Source organism: Tachyglossus aculeatus, chromosome 22 (genome assembly GCF_015852505.1).
Source record: "Tachyglossus aculeatus isolate mTacAcu1 chromosome 22, mTacAcu1.pri, whole genome shotgun sequence".
NCBI lineage: Eukaryota > Metazoa > Chordata > Mammalia > Monotremata > Tachyglossidae > Tachyglossus > Tachyglossus aculeatus.
The window spans coordinates 42368754-42390896 of NC_052087.1; the positions used below are offsets into that span (position 1 = coordinate 42368754).

The 22143-nt window shown below is 47.5% G+C and overlaps 1 protein-coding gene across 1 annotated transcript in view; it reads left to right on the plus strand.

Annotated features, from left to right (window-relative positions):
- The window catches only part of TRIM66 (tripartite motif containing 66), a 139145-nt gene that overhangs the window by 106676 nt on the left and 10326 nt on the right, over nucleotides 1–22143 (plus strand). The window contains exons 11-14 of the mRNA XM_038764337.1: nucleotides 8256–8531; nucleotides 10408–10621; nucleotides 14317–14377; nucleotides 20772–20952. Of these exons, the coding sequence (XP_038620265.1) occupies nucleotides 8256–8531; nucleotides 10408–10621; nucleotides 14317–14377; nucleotides 20772–20952 (732 nt within the window). The remainder of the gene's footprint in view (nucleotides 1–8255; nucleotides 8532–10407; nucleotides 10622–14316; nucleotides 14378–20771; nucleotides 20953–22143) is intronic.

Genomic DNA, 22143 nt, shown 5'->3' on the forward strand with positions numbered 1-22143 from the left:
CACTGCTTTCCCCCGAGCCACAGGACCTCGGCCACCGTCCTCTCCGCCGGCGCAGAATCCTCTTTGCCATTTGGGCCCCTCGAGGGACAGGAAACCATGTCTAATTCTCACCTGCGTACTCTTTCCCAATCAATCAATCGTATTTATTGAGCGCTTACTGTGTGCAGAGCACTGTACTAAGCGCTTGGGAAGTCCAAGTTGGCAACATATAGAGACAGTCCCTACCCAACAGTGGGCTCACAGTCTAAAAGTCTGTGCAAGCTGTAAGTCCTTAATAAATACTATTAACGACGGTGTCTGTTAAAAGCTTACTATGTGCCAAGCGCTGTTCTAAGCGCTGGGGTGGATACAAGGCAATCAGGTTGGCCCACGGGGGGATCACAGTCTTAAGCCCCATTTTACAGATGAGGTCACTGAGGCACAGAAAAGCGAGGCGACTTGCCCAAGGTCACATAGCAGATAAAGGAGAAGCAGCGTGGCCCAGTGGAAAGAGCCCCAGGCTTTGGAGTCATCATCATCATCATCATCATCAATCGTATTTATTGAGTGCTTACTGTGTGCAGAGCACTGCACTAAGCGCTTGGGAAGTACAAGTTGGCAACATATAGAGACAGTCCCTACCCAATAGTGGGCTCACAGTCAGAGGTCATGGGTTCAAATCCCGGCTCCACCACTTGTCAGCTGTGTGACTGTGGGCAAGTCACTTCTCTGGGCCTCAGTTACCTCATCTGTAAAATGAGGATGAAGGCTGTGAGCCCCCAGTGGGACAACCTGATCACATTGTAACCTCCCTAGCGCTTAGAAAAGTGCTTTGCACATAGTAAGCGCTTAATAAATGCTATCATTATTATTAGATAAGCGGAGGAGCTGGGATTGGAACCCTCCCACTAGAGGTACTGAGGACCAGGGAGCCACAGTGGGCTCACAGTCTCAGCAAACAGCACATTAAAATGTCAAAGGCCAAAGACATTATCCTACACATGGGGCTGCCATCTGGCTGGGATTATCATTAGTGCTTTGGGTTGCTCAGCGGATCAAATCTAAAAGCAGGATGGGTTTTTACCCAAGGAGATCAGTTCTTCCGCAACATCCCCTTTACGAACTCCAGCTGAACGGAGGGAACAAAAGGCAGGATTATTTTAGGAGAATGAATTCATTGGGTCCTTAGTGGCCTCTGTTTCTGGCTTCTCTTTCCTCCATTGACAACAGTTTCCTGAGTCAGGACTGGCTTTAAATGGTGGCATTTGGGGGCTTCCTTGGGCAGACATTCTGCCCGGACGTTTGGCTGGCCCAGCGATTTAGGGGAACGTTTTAATGATGGCTCCTCATCCATAGACCTGCAAAAGAACTTTTGGTTCCAAAGGATCAGAAAGCAATTCTGGTGCCCTAATTCTGAACTACCACCACCTCCCCGACAAAAAATAATATTGAAAGCAATAGAACGTCTGTATGGAACATATGTCTTGTCTTATGTTGTCGACCCACAACGATGCCAACAGACACGTTTTCTCCCAGAGGGCCCCACCTCCATCTGCAATCGTTTTGTTAGTATATCCACAGAGTTTTCTTGGTCAAAATGTGGAAGTGATTTATCATTGCCTCCTTCTGCATATTAAACTTGAGTCTCCACCCTCGACGCTCTCCCGTGCCTCTGCTGTCCAGCACAGGGGAGTTTTGACTTTGTAGCAGATTGCCTTCCACGGGCTAGCGACTGCCCAAGCTAAGAATGGAATAGGTAGGCCTCTGCTTGATTCTCCCTCCCATAGTCGAGACTGGTAGAGGACTGGAAACTTCCAGGTGCGACTCATTGTAGCTAAAAATGTCTCCCACCTGGACTGCAGCAGTATTTATTCATTCATTCAATTGTATTTATTGAGTGCTTACTGTGTAAGGAGCACTGTACTAAGTGCTTGGGAGAGTACAGTACAACAATAAACAGTCACATTCCCTGCCCACAAGGAGTTTACAATCTAGAGGAGGAGCTAGACATAATAATAATAATAATAATAATAATGATGATGATGATAGCATTTATTAAGTGTTTACTGTGTGCAAAGCACTGTTGTAAGTGCTGGGGAGGTTAATAATAATAATAATGGCATTTGTTAAGTGCTTACTATGTGCAGAGAATTGTTCTAAGCGCTGGGGGGGAATACAAGGTGATCAAGTTGTCCCACGCGGGGCTCACAGTCTTAATCCCCATTTTACAGATGAGGTAACTGAGGCTCAGAGAAGTTAAGTGACTTGCCCAAGGTCACACAGCAGACATGTGGCGGAGCAGGGATTCAAACCCATGACCTCTGACTCCAAAGTCTGTGCTCTTTCCACTGAGCCACGAGGTTACAAGGTGATCAGGTTGTCCCACGGGGGGAGGTCACAGTCTTCATCCCCATTTTACAGGTGAGGTAACTGAGGAACAGAGAAGTGAAGTGATATGCCTAAAGTCACACAGCTGGCAATTGGCAGAGCTGGGATTTGAACCCATGACCTCTGATTCCAAAGCCCGGGCTCTTTCCACTGAGCCACGCTGTTTCTCTAATACGGTCTGTGGTGTAGTTTGTATTGGCCCTTTACATGGTATCAGAAAGGCTGGTAGGAGACAGGACAGGTTGTCTTGCCGGCTTGGAATCCCTCCTTCTCAAAATCTGACAGACCATAGCTTTCCCCACATTCAAACCCCTCCTAAAATCCACATTCAAACCCCTCCTAAAATCCCACCTCCTCCCTGCCTGTGGCCTGGAGCACCCTCCCTCTTCATAGCCAACAGACCATGACTCTCCCTACCTTCAAAACCTTATTCATCATCATCATCAATCGTATTTATTGAGCGCTTACTATGTGCAGAGCACTGTACTAAGCGCTTGGGAAGTACAAATTGGCAACATATAGAGACAGTTCCTACCCAACAGTGGGCTCACAGTCTAAAAGACTTATTGAAGTCACATCTCCTCCAAAAGGCCTTCCCTGACTGTCTTCATTTCCTCTTCTCCCACTCTTTCTGTGTCATGCTTGTGTTTGGATTTGCTCCCTTTAATCACCCCTCCCTCAGCCCCACAGCATTTATGCCCTTATCTGTAATGTATTTATTCATTCATTCGTTCAATCGTATTTGATGAGTGCTTACTGTAAGCGCTTGGGAAGTACAAGTGGGTAACATATAGTGATGGTCCCTACCCAACAACGGGCTCACAGTCTAGAAGGGGGAGACAGAAAACAAAACAAAACATGTGGACAGGTGTCCAGTCGTCAGAACAAATAGAATTAAAGCTAAATGCACATCACTAACAAAATAAATAGAATAATAAATATGTACAAGTGAAATAGAGTAATAAATCTGTACAAACATATATACAGGTGCTATGGGGAGGGGAAGGAGGTAGGGAGGGGGGATGTGGAAGTGGAGAGGAAAAAGGGGGCTCAGTCTCAGAAGGCCTCTTGGAGGAGGTGAGCTCTCAGTGGGGCTTTGAAGGGAGGAAGAGAGCTAGCTTGGCGGAGGGAGGGCAGAGGGAGGGCATTCCAGGCCAGGGGGAGGACGTGGGCCGGGGGTCAACGGCGGGACAGGCGAGAACAAGGTATGGTGAGGAGATTAGCGGCAGAGAAACGGAGGATTTATCTATATTAGTGTATATTATCTCCCCCCTTAGACTGTAAGCTCATTGTGGGCAGGGAACATGTCTTTCAACTCTGTTATATTGTACTCTCCCAAGCACTTAGTTCATTCAATCGCATTTATGGAGCTCTTACTGTGTGCAGAGCACTGTACTAAGTGCTTAGTACAGTGTTCTGCACACAGTTAAGTGCTCTAGAAATACTATTGATTGATTGAAACAATTAATTCCCCACATCTTAAACCTTAAATACCCATCAGCCATTTCTAGCACTTATACCCACCCTCAGGGCCTTTGTATATTCATTTCTTCAGCTGCGCATTGAATTATTCATTTTGACAACTCTATTTTTTTTACATCCAGCTCCCCCATTAGAATGCAAGCTCCTTGTGAATGGGGAGCGTGTCACTTTTCCGTTTTGTACTCTCCAAACTTCTAGGGTGAAAGTTGCGCCAAGTAGGTGTTCAATAAATGGTACTATTATTACTCTTCCCAAGACCTCTTTGGCTGAAGAATAGATGACAGTCCAAGCGTTCTGAGTTTCCTAGAAATCACAGAGAAATAGAAAGGACTGGGTATATGCAGAACTTAATGTACAAAAGCTCTATAAGTGCTAGAAATGGCTGATAGATATATGAGGCTTAGGATGCTGGGAGTTAATTGTTTCAATCAACCAACTATTTATAGAGCACTTACTGTGTGCAGAGCACGTACAAAGCGCTTGGGAGAGCAAAATATAACAGAGTTAGTAGACCACAGGGAACTTACAGTCTAGCGGGCCAAGACGAGACACGTCCAACTGGCTGCTGGCAAAATAATAATAATTATAATAATAATGATCATATTTGTTAAGCGCCAGGCACTGTACTAAGTGCTGGGGTGGATGTAAATAAATCGGGTTGGACACGGTCCCTGTCCCGCATAGGGCTCGCAGTCTTAATTCCCATTTTACAGACGAGGTAACTGAGGCACAGAGAAGTGAAGTGACTTGCCTAAAGTCGCACAGCAGGCAAGTGGCAGAGGCAGGATTAGAACTCATGACCTTCTGATTCCCAGGCCCGTGCTCTATCCGCTACCCCACGCTGCTTCCCCAAAGAGGCAAAAAGCATCTCCCTGTTCGCCTCTCCGACTTGATGGCGCTTAAACTTTACACAACACATCCTTTCTGTAATCTCCCTGGCCTTGGTCGAGGAAAACCAGAGGAAACAGATTTAGCCACAAAGAGCATTCCTGTGGTTTAACTACTGTCGATCACCCATCTTCTCTTTCCTCACCCAAAGTGGCCTAATACTGTTTTCCCACCCCAGGCATTTCCCAACCCGAAGGCCCTCATTGTTCCTGCCCAGAAATGTAATTCAGGACTCCTAGCCATCTGAGCTGACAAATTCATTGCAGTTTACATGCACTAATCAACTGCTTATTTCCTCTGTCACCGTTTTTCATTAGAGCCCCAGCTGCTTTAGTTAATTAGCGGAACAGGGACTACATCCAACCTGATTTGCTTGTACCCACCCCAGCGCTTAGTACAGTGTGTGGCATGACGTAAGCGCTTGGCAAATTCATTCATTCATTCAATCGTGTTTATTGAGCGCTTACTGTGTACAGAGCACTGTACTAAGCGCTTGGGAAGTACAAGTTGACAAATACCATCTTATTATTAGTAGTAGTAGTAGTACTGGAGTACTCTGCCCAGCTGCTTTAGTTAATTAGCGGAACAGGGACTATATCCAACCTGATTTGCTTGTATCCACCCCAGCGCTTAGTACAGTGTGTGGCATGACGTAAGCGCTTGGCAAATTCATTCATTCATTCAGTCGTATTTATTGAGCGCTTACTGTGTGCAGAGCACTGTACTAAGCGCTTGGGAAGTACAAGTTGACAAATACCATCTTATTAGTAGTAGTAGTAGTAGTACTGGAGTACTCCGCCCAGCTGCTTTAGTTAATTAGCGGAGCGAAAACATAAAGCTGCATTTCTCTTAGGAGACGTGGCATCTTCCCAGTCCTGGTCCTGGTCCTGCTGTCTGGGTGGCTGAGTCCTCCGTATTGATCGCTCCCGATCCTAATTTCAGGAGCCGTGGAGCGTGATGCTCGCCCCTTCTTTAGTGGACACGGGGGCTGGAAAGATCAGTGGAGTCATGAGGTGGGGCTTTGCGTTCCTCAGAAGGGATGGGAAAGATGGCGATTCCGGCAGGCCATCGGTACAGAGAAAGTGGTCCATCCGCTCTCTCATTCACCCCTCACATCCAAGCCGTCACCAAAACCTGCCGGTCTCAGCTCCGCAACATTGCCAAGATCCGCCCTTTCCTCTCCATCCATACCGCTACCCTGCTCGTTCAAGCTCTCATCCTATCCCGTCTGGACTACTGCATCAGCCTTCCCTCTGATCTCCCTTCCTCGTGTCTCTCCCCACTTCAATCCATACTTCATGCTACTGCCTGGATTGTCTTTGTCCAGAAACGCTCTGGGAATGTTACTCCCCTCCTCAAAAATCTCCAATGGCTACCAATCAATCTGCACATCAGGCAGAAACTCCTCACCCTGGGCTTCAAGGCTGTCCATCCCCTCGCCCCCTCCTACCTCACCTCCTTTCTCGCCTTCTCCAGCCCACCCCGCACCTTCCATTCCTCCGCCGCTAATCTCCTCACCGTGCCTCGTTCTCGCCATCCCGCCATCGACCCCCGGCCCACGTCATCCCCCGGGCCTGGAATGCCCTCCCTCTGCCCATCCGCCAAGCTCGCTCTCTTCCTCCCTTCAAGGCCCTACTGAGAGCTCACCTCCTCCAGGAGGTCTTCCCAGACTGAGCCCCTTCCTTCCTCTCCCCCTCATCCCCCTCTCCATCCCCCCATCTTACCTCCTTCCCTTCCCCACAGCACCTGTATATATGTATATATGTTTGTACATATTTATTACTCTATTTATTTATTTATTTATTTTAGTTGTCCATATCTATTCTATTTATTTTATTTTGTTAGTATGTTTGGTTTTGTTCTCTGTCTCCCCCTTTTAGACTGTGAGCCCACTGTTGGGTAGGGACTGTCTCTATATGTTGCCAACTTGTACTTCCCAAGCGCTTAGTACAGTGCTCTGCACACAGTAAGTGCTCAATAAATACAATTGATTGATTGATTGATTGATTGATCTGTCCCCTCGCGACAGATGGCACCCCCAGCCCACCAATGGCCGTTTTGCGGTGTCTGCTGAGGGTCACAGATGGCCTGGGTGAGAGAGTGTGAATGACTGTATGCAGACCATCACCGCTGTTGGAAAATAACAACTCAAAATCATGTCTTACTAATACTGTGATGTCCTGTCCCTCTCTACTATATATACATACTATATACATGTGTGTGTGTGTGTGTGTGTGTGTATCCTGGCCCCGCCACTTGTCTGCTGTGCAACCCTTGGCAAGTCACTTCTCTGGGCCTCAGCCACCTCATCTATAAAATGAGGATTGAGACCGCGAGCCCCCTGCAGAACAGGGACTATATCCAACCTGATTTGCTTGTATCCACCCCAGCGCTTAGTACAGTGTGTGGCATGACGTAAGCGCTTGGCAAATTCATTCATTCATTCAATCGTATTTATTGAGCGCTTACTGTGTGCAGATCACCGTACTAAGCGCTTGGGAAGTACAAGTTGACAAATACCATCTTATTAGTAGTAGTAGTAGTAGTACTGGAGTACTCCGCCCACGGTAAGCGCTCAATAAATCTGAATGAATGAATAGAATCGTTAGAGACTGTGAGCCCGTTGTTGGGTTGGGACCGTCTCTATATGTTGCCGACTTGTACTTACCAAGCACTTAGTACAGTGCTCTGCACACAGTAAGCGCTCAATAAATACGATTGAATGAATGAATCCCTGCCCTCACCGTGCTTACAATCTAGTGGGGAAAACAGATGCTAGCCCACTGTTGGGTAGGGACTGCCTCTATATGTTGCCAACTTGTACTTCCCAAGCGCTTAGTACAGTGCTCTGCACACAGTAAGCACTCAATAAATACAATTGATTGATTGATTGATTATTATTAATAACAATAAGAATAATAATGGTATCTGTTAAGCAGTTACTATGTACAAGGCACTGTTCTAAGCGCTGGGGGTGATACAAGGTATCAGATTGCCCCACATGGGGCTCACGGCGTCAAGCCCCATTTTCCAGATGAGGCGACTGAGGCCCAGAGAAGTGAGTGACTTGCCCAGTGGCGTAGCCGGGATCAGAACGCGTGACCTCTGACTCCCAAGGCTTCGGCAGAAGGAGTAGAGGGTAAAGCCATGTACAGAGGGGCTCGGGATGGGGTGGGAGGATGGGGGCGGTGGTACCCAAATTCTCCATGGCGCCCCAAGGCCGAACACCTCCAAAACTGCCAGGCGAGCATCTCTGTAATGGGTCACTGGCAGAAAGGGGCTGCGGCCCTCCCCAGCCTCGGCCCAGAGCGGACACCGTTGGAGACACCCCCTTTTAGACTGTCCCATTTTAGACTGTGAGCCCACTGTCGGGTAGGGACTGTCTCTATGTGATGCCAATTTGTACTTCCCAAGCGCTTAGTACAGTGCTCTGCACATAGTAAGCGCTCAATAAATACGATTGATTGATTGATTGATTGATTGAGAAGCCCCAGTTGACGATCCCTTTGCCTTCCCAGCGGTCGGCTTCGATGAGCATCTTGGGGTTCTCCGGCCCCTTGGAGCGGGAGCTGTCATCCCCGCGGCCCGCCCGGTCGCTGGAGCCTCAGATCCAGAGCGTGACCAGCCTGTCGGCCGGCCGCCACCAGCACTCGCCGTTCGCCTCTGAGGTCCGGCCCGACCTGCTGCCTGCCTACGGCCCCGCGCTCGCCCGAGCTCCGGCCATCCTGCACCCGGGAGGGGGAAGCGAGCTTCCGCCCGTGGCGGATGGACTTCTCGGGAATTCCCAGTGCAAGGTGAGACTCCTGCGCCTCATTCCGGGAAGGCCCAAGGTCCTCAGATCATCTCCTCAACTCTGGGGATGGTTGAGCCCCCCTTTTAGACTGTGAACCCACTGTTGGGTAGGGACTGTCTCTATGTGTTGCCAACTTGGACTTCCCAAGCGCTTAGTACAGTGCTCTGCACACAGTAAGCGCTCAATAAATACGATTGATTGATTGAGCCAGGCATACTTCATTCATACAGTCAGTCAATCATATTTATTGAACACTTACTTTGTACGGAGCACTGTTCTAAGCGCTTGGGGGAGTACAACATAATAAGCAGATACATTCCCTGTCGCAATGAGGTTACAGTCTGGAGAGGGAGAGAAGCAGCGTGGCTCAGTGGAAAAGAGCCCGGCCTTTGGAGTCAGAGGTCGTGGGTTCAAACCCCGGCTCCGCCAATTGTCAGCTGTGTGAGTTTGGGCAAGTCACTTCACTTCTCTGGGCCTCAGTTACCTCATCGGTAAAATGGGGATTGACTGTGCGCCCCACGTGGGACAACCTGATCAGCTGTGTGACTTTGGGCAAGTCACTTCACTTCTCTGGGCCTCAGTTACCTCATCTGGAAAATGGGGATTGACTGTGAGCCCCACGTGGGACAACCTGATCAGCTGTGTGACTTTGGGCAAGTCACTTCACTTCTCTGGGCCTCAGTTCCCTCATCTGGAAAATGGGGATTGACTGTGAGCCCCACGTGGGACAACCTGATCACCTTGTAACCTCCCCAGCACTTAGAACAGTGCTATGCACATAGTAAGAGCTTAATAAATGCCATCATTATTATTAAATACATAAATTATGGATATGTGCATAAGTCAGTCGATCGTATTTAGTGAGCTCTTATTGTGTGCAGAGCACTGTACTAAGTACTTGGGAGAGTACAAAGCAACAATAAACAGACACCATCCCTGCCCACAAGGAGCTTACAGTCTGGAGAGGGAGACAAATATTAATATAATTAAATTATGGATATGTACAGAAGTCAGTCGTATTTATGGGACGCTCACTGTTTGCAGAACACTGTAGTAAGCAGTAGTCAAGAGAAGCAGCGTGGCTCAGTGGAAAGAGCCCGGGCTTGGGAGTCAGAGGTCATGGGTTCTAATCCCGGCTCCACCACTGATCAGCTATGTGACTTTGGGCAAGCCACTTAACTTCTCTGGGTCTCATTTACCTCATCTGTAAAATGGGGATTAAGACTGTGAGCCCCACGTGGGACAACCTGATCACCTTGTATCCACCCCAGCGCTTAGAACAGTGCTTTGCATATAGTAAGCGCTTAACAAATGTCATCATCATTATTATTAGTAGTAGTAGTAGTAGTAAGCACTCACCCCAATGCTTTGCACATAGTAAGTGCTTAACAAATGCCATCATTATTATTATTATTATTAGTAGTAGTAGTAAGCACCCTCCCAGTGCTTGGAACAGTGCTTTGCACATAGTAAGTGCTTAACAAATGCCATCATTATTATTAGTAGTAGTAGTAGTAATAAGCACCCTCCCAGTGCTTGGAACAGTGCTTTGCACATAGTAAGTGCTTAACAAATGCCATCATTATTATTATTAGTAGTAGTAGTAGTAAGCACCCTCCCAGTGCTTGGAACAGTGCTTTCCACATAGTAAGTGATTAACAAATGCCATCATTATTAGTATTAGTAGTAGTAGTAGTAAGCACTTGGGAGAGGACAAAACAACAATGAATAGACACATTCCCTGCCCACAAGGAGCTTACAGTCTAGAGGGGGAGATAACACTAATAGAAATAAGTAAATTACAGACACACGACTCAGGAATGGCCACTGGCAACATTCCCGGGTCCTCTTCTGGGCCTTATTTTTCTTCTCTCAAGATGGAAAGCCAGAATTTCAGCCCCATTAGTGACGCCTCGGGGCCCGACCCGGTGGCCAGCTGTCTGGACATTCAGGATGGATCGGATCTCCCGGCGCAGAAGATGCTAGACGAGCCGATCAACCTCTCGGTCAAAAAGCCACCGCGGGCCGAGTCGCCTACAGCCCCGATCGCCCTGCCTCCCGTGGCGCTCAAGCAGCTCTGGGATCCAGAAGGTACGGATAAACTAGGGAAACGTGCGATGGGGTTCCGAAAATTGTTCCTTATGTTGCCAACTTGTACTTCCCAAGCGCTTAGTACAGTGCTCTGCACACAGTAAGCACTCAATAAATACGATTGATGGTGATGATGATGAGTAAGCGCTCAATAAATACAATTGAATGAATGAATATAGAAGACAGCTTGGCCTAATGGATAACAGCAAAGGTCCAGGAGGCAGAAGGACCAGGGTTCGAATCCCAGCTCTGCCACCTGTCTGCTGTGTGACCTTGGGCAAGTCACATCACTTCTCTGGGTCTCAGTTCCCTCATCTGGGAAATGGGGGTTAAGGTTGGAAGCCCCATGTGGGACAGGGACTGCGCCCAACCCGATTAGCTTGGATCTACCCCAGCGCTTAGTTCAGTGTCTGGCGCAGGGTAAGAGCTTAACAAATACCATTAAAAAAAGACATCTTGATTCTTCCCCACGGTGAGCAGATGGAGGTTTTCTATCATGGCCGGTCCCACGGATCCTCGGGATTAGAAGGTGCCAATATTCCTGCCGTGTCCCAGGGCGGATCTCGATTTAATCGATCTGTAATAATAATAATAATGATGATGGTATTTGTTAAGTGCTTACTATGTGCTGAGCACTGTTCTAAGTGCCGGGATAGATACAAGGTGATCAGGTCATCCCGTGTGGGGCTCACAGTCAATCAATCAATCAATCAATCAATCGTATTTATTGAGTGCTTACTGTGTGCAGAGCACTGTACTAAGCGCTTGGGAAGTACAAGTTGGCGACATATAGAGACGGTCCCTACCCAACAGTGGGCTCACAGTCTAGAAGGGGGAGACAGAGAACAAAACCAAACATATTAACAAAATAAAATAAATAGAATAGATATGTACAAGTAAAATAGAGTAATAAATCTGTGCAAACAAATATACATATATACAGGTGCTGTGGGGAAGGGAAGGAGGTAAGGCGGGGGATGGAGAGGGGAGGAGTGGGAGAATAGAGTAATAAATCTGTGCAAATATATACAACTGTCGGCTATAGGACTTTGGGAAAGTCACTTAACTTCTCTGTGCCTCAGTTACCTCAACTATAAAATAGGGATTAAAACTGTGAGCCCCGTGAGGGGCAACCTGATCACTTTTTAACCTCCCCAGCGCTTAGAACAGTGCTTTACACATAGTAAGCACTTAATGCCATTATTATTATTATTATACAAGTGCTGTGGGGAGGGGAAGGAAGTAGGATGGGGGAATGGGGAGGAGGAGAGGAAAAAGGGGCTCCACACTAATTCATTCATTCAATCGTATTTATTGAGCGCTTACTGTGTGCAGAGCACTGTACTAAGCCCTACCCAACAAGGGGCTCACAGTCTAGAAGGAGGAGACAGACAACAAAACAAGTAGACAGGTGTCAAAACCATCAGGCACTTAGTACAGTGCTCTGCGTCACTGAGGCACAGAGAAGTCAAGTGACTTGCCCAAAGTCACACAGCTGACAAGTGGCGTAGCAGGGACTAGAACCCACGACCTCTGACACCCAAGCCCGGGCTCTTTCCACTAAGCCACACATCATCATCAATTGTATTTATTGAGCACTTACTATGTGCAGAGCACTGTACTAAGCGCTTGGGAAGTACAAATTGGCAACATATAGAGACAGTCCCTACCCAACAGTGGGCTCACAGTCTAAAAGGTACACATGGTATTTATTGAGCGCTTACTCTGTGCCGTACAATATAACAGAGTGGATAGAGCATGGGCCTGCGAGTCAGAAGGTCTTGGGTTCCAATCCTGCCTCCACCATTTATCTGCTGTGTGACCTTGGGCAAGTCACTCCATTTCTCTGTGCCTCAGTTACCTCATCTGGAAAATGGGGATTAAGATTGCGAACCCCACGTGGGACAACTTGGTAGCCTTGTATCCATCCTGGCGCTTAGAACAGTGCTCAGCACGTTTCATTCATTGATCCAGTCATATTTATTGAGCACTTACTGTGTGCAGAGCACTGTACTAAGCGCTTGGGAAGTACAAGTTGGCAACATATAAAGACAGTCCCTACCCAAAAACGGGCTCACGGTCTAGAAGGGGGGGGACAGATAACAAAACAAAACATGTAGATAGGTAACAAATACTATCGTTATCGAGACTATGAGTCCCACGTGGGACAGGGACTGTGGCCAACCCGATTTGCTTGTATCTACCCCAGCGCTTAATACAGTGCCTGGGACATAGTAAGCGCTTAATAAATACCATAATTAGCAGACACTTTCCCTGCCCAACCGAGGATGGTTCCCAGCCTTTAGTCTCCTTCCAGGGCGTCCAGAAGTGGTAGAGGGGAGGAGGATGATTGCCTCACCTAGGCCCAGCCCAAGCTGAGAACAAACTGGGGATGGGGGTCTCGTTCATCCATTCAATCATATTTATTGAGCACTTACCATGTGCAGAGCACTGTACTAAGCGTTCTGGCTGGGGGGAACAGTGGGTGGGGTAGGATGGGAGCAGCCCACTTCATAATAACCATAACTCCGTAATAATAATAATAATAATAGTGGTATTTGTTAAGCACTTACTATGTGCCAGGCACTGTACTAAGTGCTGAGGTGGATACAAGCAAAACAGGTTGGACGTAATAATAATAATGATAATAATAATAATAATAATAATAATAATAATAATGGCATTTATTAAGTGCTTACTGTATCCAAAGCACTGTTCTAAGTGCTGGAGAGGTTACAAGGTGATCAGGTTGTCCCACATGGGCCTCACAGTCTTCATCCCCATTTTCCAGATGAGGGAACTGAGGCCCAGAGAAGTGAAGTGACTTGCCCAAAGTCACACAGCTGATAGGCGGCGGAGCCGGGATTAGAACCCATGACTTCTGACTCCAAAGCCCGGGCTCTTTCCACCGAGCCACGCTGCCCCACGTGGGGCTCACTGTCTCAATCCCCGTTTTACAGATGGGGTAACTGAGGCCCAGAGAACAGAAGCGACTTGCCCAAGATCACACAGTAGACCTGCAGCGGAGCAGGGATTAGAACCCAGGTCCTTCTGGCTCTGTCCACAGAGCCACGCGAGTTTCGGTCATTCGTACCCCGAGAAAGGAGGCCTGGGGCCAGGTCAAGGAATGGGGCCCGGAGGATGAGTTCGTCCGTGAAGGGAGGGAGCTGTTGGCTTGAAAGGCCCAACACCATCATCATCATCATCATCAATCGTATTTATTGAGCGCTTACTGTGCGCAGAGCACTGTACTAAGCGCTTGGGAAGTACAAATTGGCAACACATACAGACAGTCCCTACCCAACAGTGGGCTCACAGTCTAAAAGGGGGAGACAAAACCAAACATACTAACAAAATAAAATCAATAGAATAGATATGTACAAGTAAAATAAATAGAGTAATAAATATGTACAAACATATATACAGGTGCTGTGGGGAAGGGAAGGAGGTAAGATGGGGGGATGGAGAGGGGGAGGGGAAGGAAGGGGCTCAGTCTGGGAAGGCCTCCTGGAGGTGGTGAGCTCTCAGTAGGGCCTTGAAGGGAGGAAGAGAGCTAGCTTGGCGGATGGGCAGAGGGAGGGCATTCTGGGCCCGGGGGATGACGTGGGCCGGGGGTCGATGGCGGGACGGGCGAGAACGAGGTACGGTTCTCCAGAATTGCCACCATAAATTCCCTCTGTTCCCTTTTCTCCTAGATTGCGGGAAAGCTGAGCAGGAATCATTTGACATCGACCCCAAGAGAAATCAGAGCATCAGGTAAAACAACTCCCTCTATCACCAGAGGCCTGGGCCTATTCTCCAGGACTTTTTAATTTTTTTAACTGGGATTTGTTAAGCGCCTACTAAGAGCCAGGCACTGAACTAAGCGCTGGGTAGAAACAAGGTTGGACGCAATCCGGGTCCCTTGAGGGGCTCGCGGATTTAATCCACGTTTTACAGATGAGGTGACTGAGGCCCAGAGAAGTGAAGTGACTTGTCCAAAGACACACAGCAGACAAGTGGCAGAGCTGGAATTAGAACCCAGGCCCTCCTAGACTGTGAGCCTGTTGTTGGGTAGGGACCATTTCTATATGTTGCCAACTTGTACTTCCCAAGCGCTTAGTACAGTGCTCTGCACACAGTAAGCGCTCAATAAATACAATTGAATGAATGAATGAATAATAATAATTGTGGTATTTAATACTAATGATGGCATTTGTTAAGTGCTTACTATGTGAGAAGCACTGTTCTAAGTGCTGGGGGGATACAAGGTGATCAGGTTGTCCCACGTAGGGCTCACAGTCTTAATTCCCATTTTACAGATGAGGTAACTGAGGCACAGAGAAGTTAAATGGCTAGCCCAAGGTCACACAGCTGACAAGTGGCGGAGCTGGGATTCGAACCCATGACCTCTGACTCCCAAGCCTGCACTCTTTCCACTGAGCCACGCTGCTTCTCAATAATAATAATGATGGCATTTGTTAAGTGCTTACTATGTGCAAAGCACTGTTCTAAGCGCTGGGGAGGATACAAGTTGACCAGGTTGTCCCCCGTGGGGCTCGCAGTCTTCATCCCCATTTTACAGATGGGGTAACTGAGGCCCAGAGAAGTGAAGTGACTTGCCCAAAGCCACACAGCTGACAATTGGCAGAGCCGGGATTTGAACCCATGACCTCTGACTCCAAAGCCCGGGCTCTTTCCACTGAGCCACACTGCTTCTCTTATACACGGCTCGGTGCTTAACACATACCACAATTATGATAATAATTGTTACTATTCTTGACGAAGCCTCGAGAAGCAGCATAGTGGGTGGGTAGACCACATGTCTGGAAGTCAGAAGGACCTGTGTTCTAATCCTGTCTCTGTCACATCAATCAATCAATCAATCATATTTATTGAGTGCTTACTGTGTGCAGAGCACTGTACTAAGCGCTTGGGAAGTACAAGTTAGCAACATATGAAGACAGTCCCTACCCAACAGTGGGCTCACAGTCTAAAAGGCACACGTGTCTGCTGTGTGAACTCGGGCAAGTCACTTCATTTCTCTGGGCCTCAGTTACCTCATCTGTAAAATGGGGATTGACATTGTCAGCCCCATATGGAATATGGACAATGTCCAACCTGAGTAACATGTATCTACCAGCATAATAATAATAATAATAATAATAATAATGATAATAATAATGGCATTTGTTAAGCGCTTACTATGTGTCATGCTCTGTTCTAAGCCATGAGTATAGTGCCTGGCACATAGTAAGCTCTTTAAAAATGCCATTTAAAGAAAAAGCCTCAGAAGTGGGGCTGCATCTTTATATTATTTCTGGAAGCGTTTACTCCCATAAATCTCTGCTCCCAGACATCCTGCCTGTTCTCCATCCCTGGGCTCAAGATGAAAAGTTGGCATTTGAAGCCCTCAGTGAGTCGCACAAATAGGAAAGAAATTTGCCCTTTCCCGGATAATTCCACAGTCTTTTAGACTGTGAGCCCACTGTTGGGTAGGGACTGTCTCTATATGTTGCCAATTTGTACTTCCCAAGCGCTTAGTACAGTGCTCTGCACATAGTAAGCGCTCAATAAATACGATTGATGATGATGATGATGATAATTCCAGGTGACTTAAATAAAACTGGCTGGCCAGCCTGCTCCGAGTCCTGTGATCGCGGAACGCTTTATGGCTGTGGCATTTTCTATAATTCTCAGAATGGGAAAGCTCATTGCCGATAGCACTGAAAGAGCCTCTCCTGTCAGGCTCTCAGACTCCTTAACCGGGAGAAATGGAAGAAAAAGCTCCCGGGAGTTTGGGTAGGGTCCAGCCAGGGCTGCCGGGAATTCGTCTTTTTCATTCATTTATTCATTCAATCGTATTTATTGAGTGCTTACTGTGTGCAGAACACCGCACTAAGCGCTTATTGTGACTGGAAGGGGCCACTTTCCCCAAGAAGAGGTGTGGATGACAGCACTTTCTCCGGCCGCTCAAACAGCGCTTTTGGGGGAGTGGGCTTGGTGGGAGGATGCGGTGGCAGGGGGTTTCTAACAATCAATCAATCAATCAATCGTATTTATTGAGCGCTTACTGTGTGCAGAGCACTGTACTAAGCGCTTGGGAAGTACAAGTTGGCAACTTAGAGAGACAGTCCCTACCCAACAGTGGGCTCACAGTCTAGACAGTATGATAGCCCCCACCCCCGTCTCCCAGTCAACCAGTGAGGAGCTTGGGAGAGTACAATAATAAGAAAACACTCTCCCCCGATCCTTCAAAGCCTTATTGAAGGCCCACCTCCTCCAGGAAGCCTTCCCCGACTAAGCCCTCCTTTCCTCTTCTTCCACTCCCTTCTGCATCACCCTGACTTGCTCCCTTTATTCATCCCCCCTCTCAGCCCCACAGCATTTACGTATATACCTGTAATTTATTTATTTTTATTAGTGCCTGTCTCCCCCTTTAGATGGTAAGCTCACTGTGGGCGGGGAATGTGTCTGTTTTATTGTTCTACAGTACTCTTCTGAACACTTGGTACTATGATTTGCTCACAGTAAGCGCTCAATAAATAGGATTGAATGAATGAATGAGTGAGTGATTCCTAACCCTCAAGGCAGTCAATCATTTATTGAGTGCTTCTTGTGTGTAGAGCACTGTACTTAGCACTTGGGAGAGGACATTATCAATCAATACCTGGTATATATTGAGAGAAGCAGCTTGGATCAATGGAAGGAGCCCGGGCTTTGGAGTCAGAGGTCGTGGGTTCAAATGCCGACTCCACCAATTGTCAGCTGTGTGGCTTTAGGCAAGTCACTTCACTTCTCTGTACCTTAGTTCCCTCATCTGTAAAATGGGGATTAAGACTTGTGAGCCCCACGTGGGACAACCTGATGACCTTGTATTCCCCCCCCCCATTGCTTAGAACAGTGCTTGGCACATAGCGAGCACTTAGCAAATACCATTATTATTGAGAAGCAGCATGGCTCAGTGGAAAGAGCATGGGCTTGGGAGCCAGAGGTCATGGGTTCAAATCCCGACTCTGCCAATTGTCAGCTGTGTGACCGGGCAAGTCACTTCACTTCTCTGTGCCTTAGTTACCTCATCTGCAAAATGGGGATGAAGACTGTGAGCCCCCTGTGAGACAACCTGATCACCTTGTAACTACCCCAGCGCTTAGAACAGTGCTTTGCACATAGTAAGCGCTTAATAAATGCCATTATTATTATTATTATTGAGCACTTACAATATGCTGAGCACTGTACTAGGCCCTTGGGAGAAAACAGTAGAGGTCGTGGGTTCTAATCCCGGCTCCGCCACTATTTTGCTGTGTGACTTTGGGCAAGCTATCTAACTTATCTGGGCCTCAGTTACCTCACCTGTGAAATGGGGATTGACTGGCAGCCCCATAAGGGACAAACTGCTTACTTCGTATCTACTCCAGCGCTTAGAACAGTGCTTGGCAAGTGGTAGGTAAGTGCTTAATAGATACTATTATTATTATTATTATTATTATTACAGTAGGGTTGAATGACAATATTCCTTGTCCATAAGGAGCTTAAGGGTACCCAGCAAAGCAGAAGACAATCAGACAGACACCAAATCATTATAGATAGAAGGGAAAAGAGAATGGAAAGGTGGTTATGTGGGTGAAAAAGTACTCAGAACACAGTAAATCTATATTTACAGAAGTGTTACGTCTGGGTTTTTAATTATATTTGTTAAGTTTGTTGTAGGCAGGGAACATATCAGTCAACTCTGTTATATTGTACTCTCCCAAGTGCTTAGTTCAGTGCGGTGCACACAGTAAGGGCTCAATAAATAGGATTGATTGATTGAGCGCTGACTATGTGTCAAGCACTGTTCTAAGTGCTGAGGTAGCTGCATGTTAACTAGGCCAGATGCAGTCCTTGCACATGGGGTCCACCGTCTAAGTAGGAGAGAGAACACGTATTGAATCCCCATTTTGCAGTTAAGGAAACCGAGGCAAAGAGAAGTTAAGTGACTTGACCAAGGTCACCCAGCAGGTAACTGGCAGAGCCAGGATTAGAACCTAAGTCCTCTGGCTCCAAGTCCTGCACTTTATCCACTAGGCCACACTGTGTGGCTCTCTTTTTTATGGTATTTGTTAAGTGTTTACTATATGCCAGGCACTGTACGAAGCACTAAATTGATCAGGTTTTACATAGTTCGTGTTCCATATGGGGCTCGTAGTCTCAATCCCCACTTTACAGATGTGGTAACCGAGGCCCAGAGCGACTTACCCAAGGTCACCCAGCAGATGAACGGCAGCGCTGGGATTAGAACCCGGGACCTTCCGACTTCCGGGCCGTGCTCTAACCATTACGCCGCATCGCTTAGTTCATTCATTCAATCATATTTACTGAGCGCTTACTGTGTGCAGAGCACTGTACTAAGCGCTTGGGAAGTACAAGTTGGCAACATATAGAGACGGTCCCTTCCCAACAGCGTGCCCACAGTCTAGAAGGGGGAGACAGACGACAGAACCAAACATATTAACAAAATAAAATAAATAGAATAAATATGACAGCTCCGCCACTTGTCAGCCGTGTGACTTTGGGCAAGTCTACTTCTCGGTGCCTCAGTTACCTCATCTGTAAAATGGGGATTAAGACTGTGAGCCCCATGTGGGACAACCTGATCACCTTGTAACCTCCCCAGCTCTTAGAACAGTGCTTTGCACATAGTAAGCGCTTAATAAATCCCATTATTATTATTATTAAAATAGAGTAATAAATATGTACGAACATATATACATATATACAGGTGCTGTGGGGAGGGGGAGGAGGAGGAGAGGAAGGAGGGGGCTCAGTCTGGGAGGACGAGGCTTAGTTGTGGCTCCTGAAGTGGAGCCAAAGTGCCGCAGGGAGGCTATGACTTGGGGAGAAGAAAAATGAATTGGCGAAGGCCTCCTGGAGGAGGGGGCTTTCCAAAGGACGTTGTTGATGGGGAGGCCTGTGAATGGGAGGGAGTCCCAGGCAGGGAGAAGGGTACCAGCTGCAAGTCAGAGTGAACTGCTCTGGGTGGGTGCTCTGCAAATAGGAAGAGCTCAATAAATAGCACTGACTGATTGATTGATTCCCCAGCCTCTCCCCCGGAGCCCGGGCTGATCCCTGGATCTCTGGCAAAGCCCCGCAGCCAAAATGATTTGGCCCCAGGGGGTGGGGATGTTAGATGGAGAAGTAGCCTGGCCTAGTGAAGTGCTCACGGGGCTGGGAATCAGAGGACCTGGGTTCTAATCCCAGCTCTGGCATTATTTTAATGATATTTGTTAAGCGTGACGTGTGTCAGGCATTGTACTAAGCACTGGGGTGTATGCAATATAATCAGGTTGGACACAGTCCGTGTCCCATATTCATTCATTCATTCAATTCATTACTGTGATGAGGTCACCGAGGCCCGGAGATGTGATCAACTTCTCTGGGCCTCAGTGACCTTATCTGTGAAAAGGGAATTCAAGCTCTGCATCCCATATGTCTCTCTGTTGCTGAATAGTACTTTCCAAGCACTTAGTACAGTGCTCGGCACACAGTAAGCGCTCAATAAACAAGAGTGAACTTGATCACCATGTATCCCCCCCAACGCTTAGAACAGTGCTCTGCACATAGTAAGCGCTTAACAAATGCCATTAGTATTATTATTATTATCTTTAAAACGTGGATTGAGAGCATGAGCCCCATGTGGGACGGGGACTGTGGCTTTGGGCAAGTCTACTTCTCGGTGCCTCAGTTACCTCATCTGTAAAATGGGGATTAAGACTGTGAGCCCCATGTGGGACAACCTGATCACCTTGTAACCTCCCCAGCTCTTAGAACAGTGCTTTGCACATAGTAAGCGCTTAATAAATGCCATTATTATTATTATTATTAAAATAGAGTAATAAATATGTACGAACATATGTACATATATACAGGTGCTGTGGGGAGGGGGAGGAGGAGGAGAGGAAGGAGGGGGCTCAGTCTGGGAGGACAAGGCTTAGTTGTGGCTCCAGAAGTGGAGCCAAAGTGCCGCAGGGAGGCTATGACTTGGGGAGAAGAAAAATGAATTGGCGAAGGCCTCCTGGAGGAGGGGGCTTTCCAACTTTATCTATCCTTGTCTTTAGAACAGTGCTTGGCACATAGTAAGTACCTTAATTATTCTCATGAGTTGTTATGATTGTTGTTATTATTATTTCAGGGCTTATGCCAAGGAGCTGAAAGTCCCTTACGTGCGCCTGGAGCGGCTGAAAATCTGTTCCGCCGCCGCCCCGTCAGGAGAGCTGCCCGTCTTCAAATTGCAGCCCCAGAACGGGCAGCAGGATGGAACGTTTCTGCTGATCATTGAGTGCGGCGCTCAGTCCTCCACCATGGCCATCAAGGTAAACCCTCATCTCCCCTCATCTTCCCTCTCCTTCCTGCTGCTGTGGACCCGGGTTCTAGTTCCCGTTCTGCCCCTGGCCCGCTGGGAAATTCACTTAGCCTCCCTGAGCCTCAGTTTCCTTACCTGTCAAGTGAGGATAATAACACCTGCCTCAATCTATCTCACAGGGCTGGAGGGATCTCCCCTTCTCGGAGTGTAAGCTTGTTATGGGTGGGGAATGTGTCTATTTATTGTTACATTGTAATAATAATAATAATAATGATGGCTTTTGTTAAGCGCTTACTATGTGCAGAGCATCATCATCATCAATTGTATTTATTGAGCACTTACTGTGTGCAGAGCACTGTACTAAGCGCTTGGGAAGTACAAGTTGGCAACATATAGAGACGGTCCCTACCCAACAGTGGGCTCACAGTCTAAAAGGGGGAGACAGAGAACAAAACCAAACATACTAACAAAATAAAATAAACAGAATAGATATGTACAAGTAAAATAAATAAATAAATAGAGTAAAAAATATGTACAAACGTATAAACATATATACAGGTGCTGTGGGGAAGGGAAGGAGGTAAGATGCGGGGGAATGGAGAGGAGGACGAGGGGGAGAGGAAGAAGGGGCTCAGTCCGGGAAGGCCTCCTGGAGTAGGTGAGCTCTCAGTCTCCTGGGTGACCTCGGGAAAGTCATGTCACTTCTCTGGGCCTCAGTATCCTCATCTTATGCCATCCAGTCCTTTGGGGAGGTTACAAGGTGATCAGGTTGTCCCACGGGGGGCTCACAGTCTTCATCCCCATTTTCCAGATGAGGTAAGTGAGGCGCAGAGAAGTGAAGTGACTTGCCCAAAGTCACACAGCTGACGAGTGGCAGACCGGGGATTTGAACCCATGACCTCTGACTCCAAAGCCCGGGCTCTTTCCTCTGAGCCACGCTACTTCCCTGCACAGTGAGCACTCAGTAATTACGATTGAATGAAAGAAAATGGAACATAAAAAGAGCTCTTGTCACTCTTTACTAACTTCCCTGTCCCACCTGGCCCGGCGACGAACAACCCCGTTGGGCAGCGTGGCTTGATGCCACTGTTTCTTTGACCAAACTCTGCCCCTTCAGGGCCCACTGCCACAAAGGGAAGTAGTCAAGAGTGTCATTGAACCCAACGTTTATCGATTTCATGTCACGCCCAGTCACCCACCA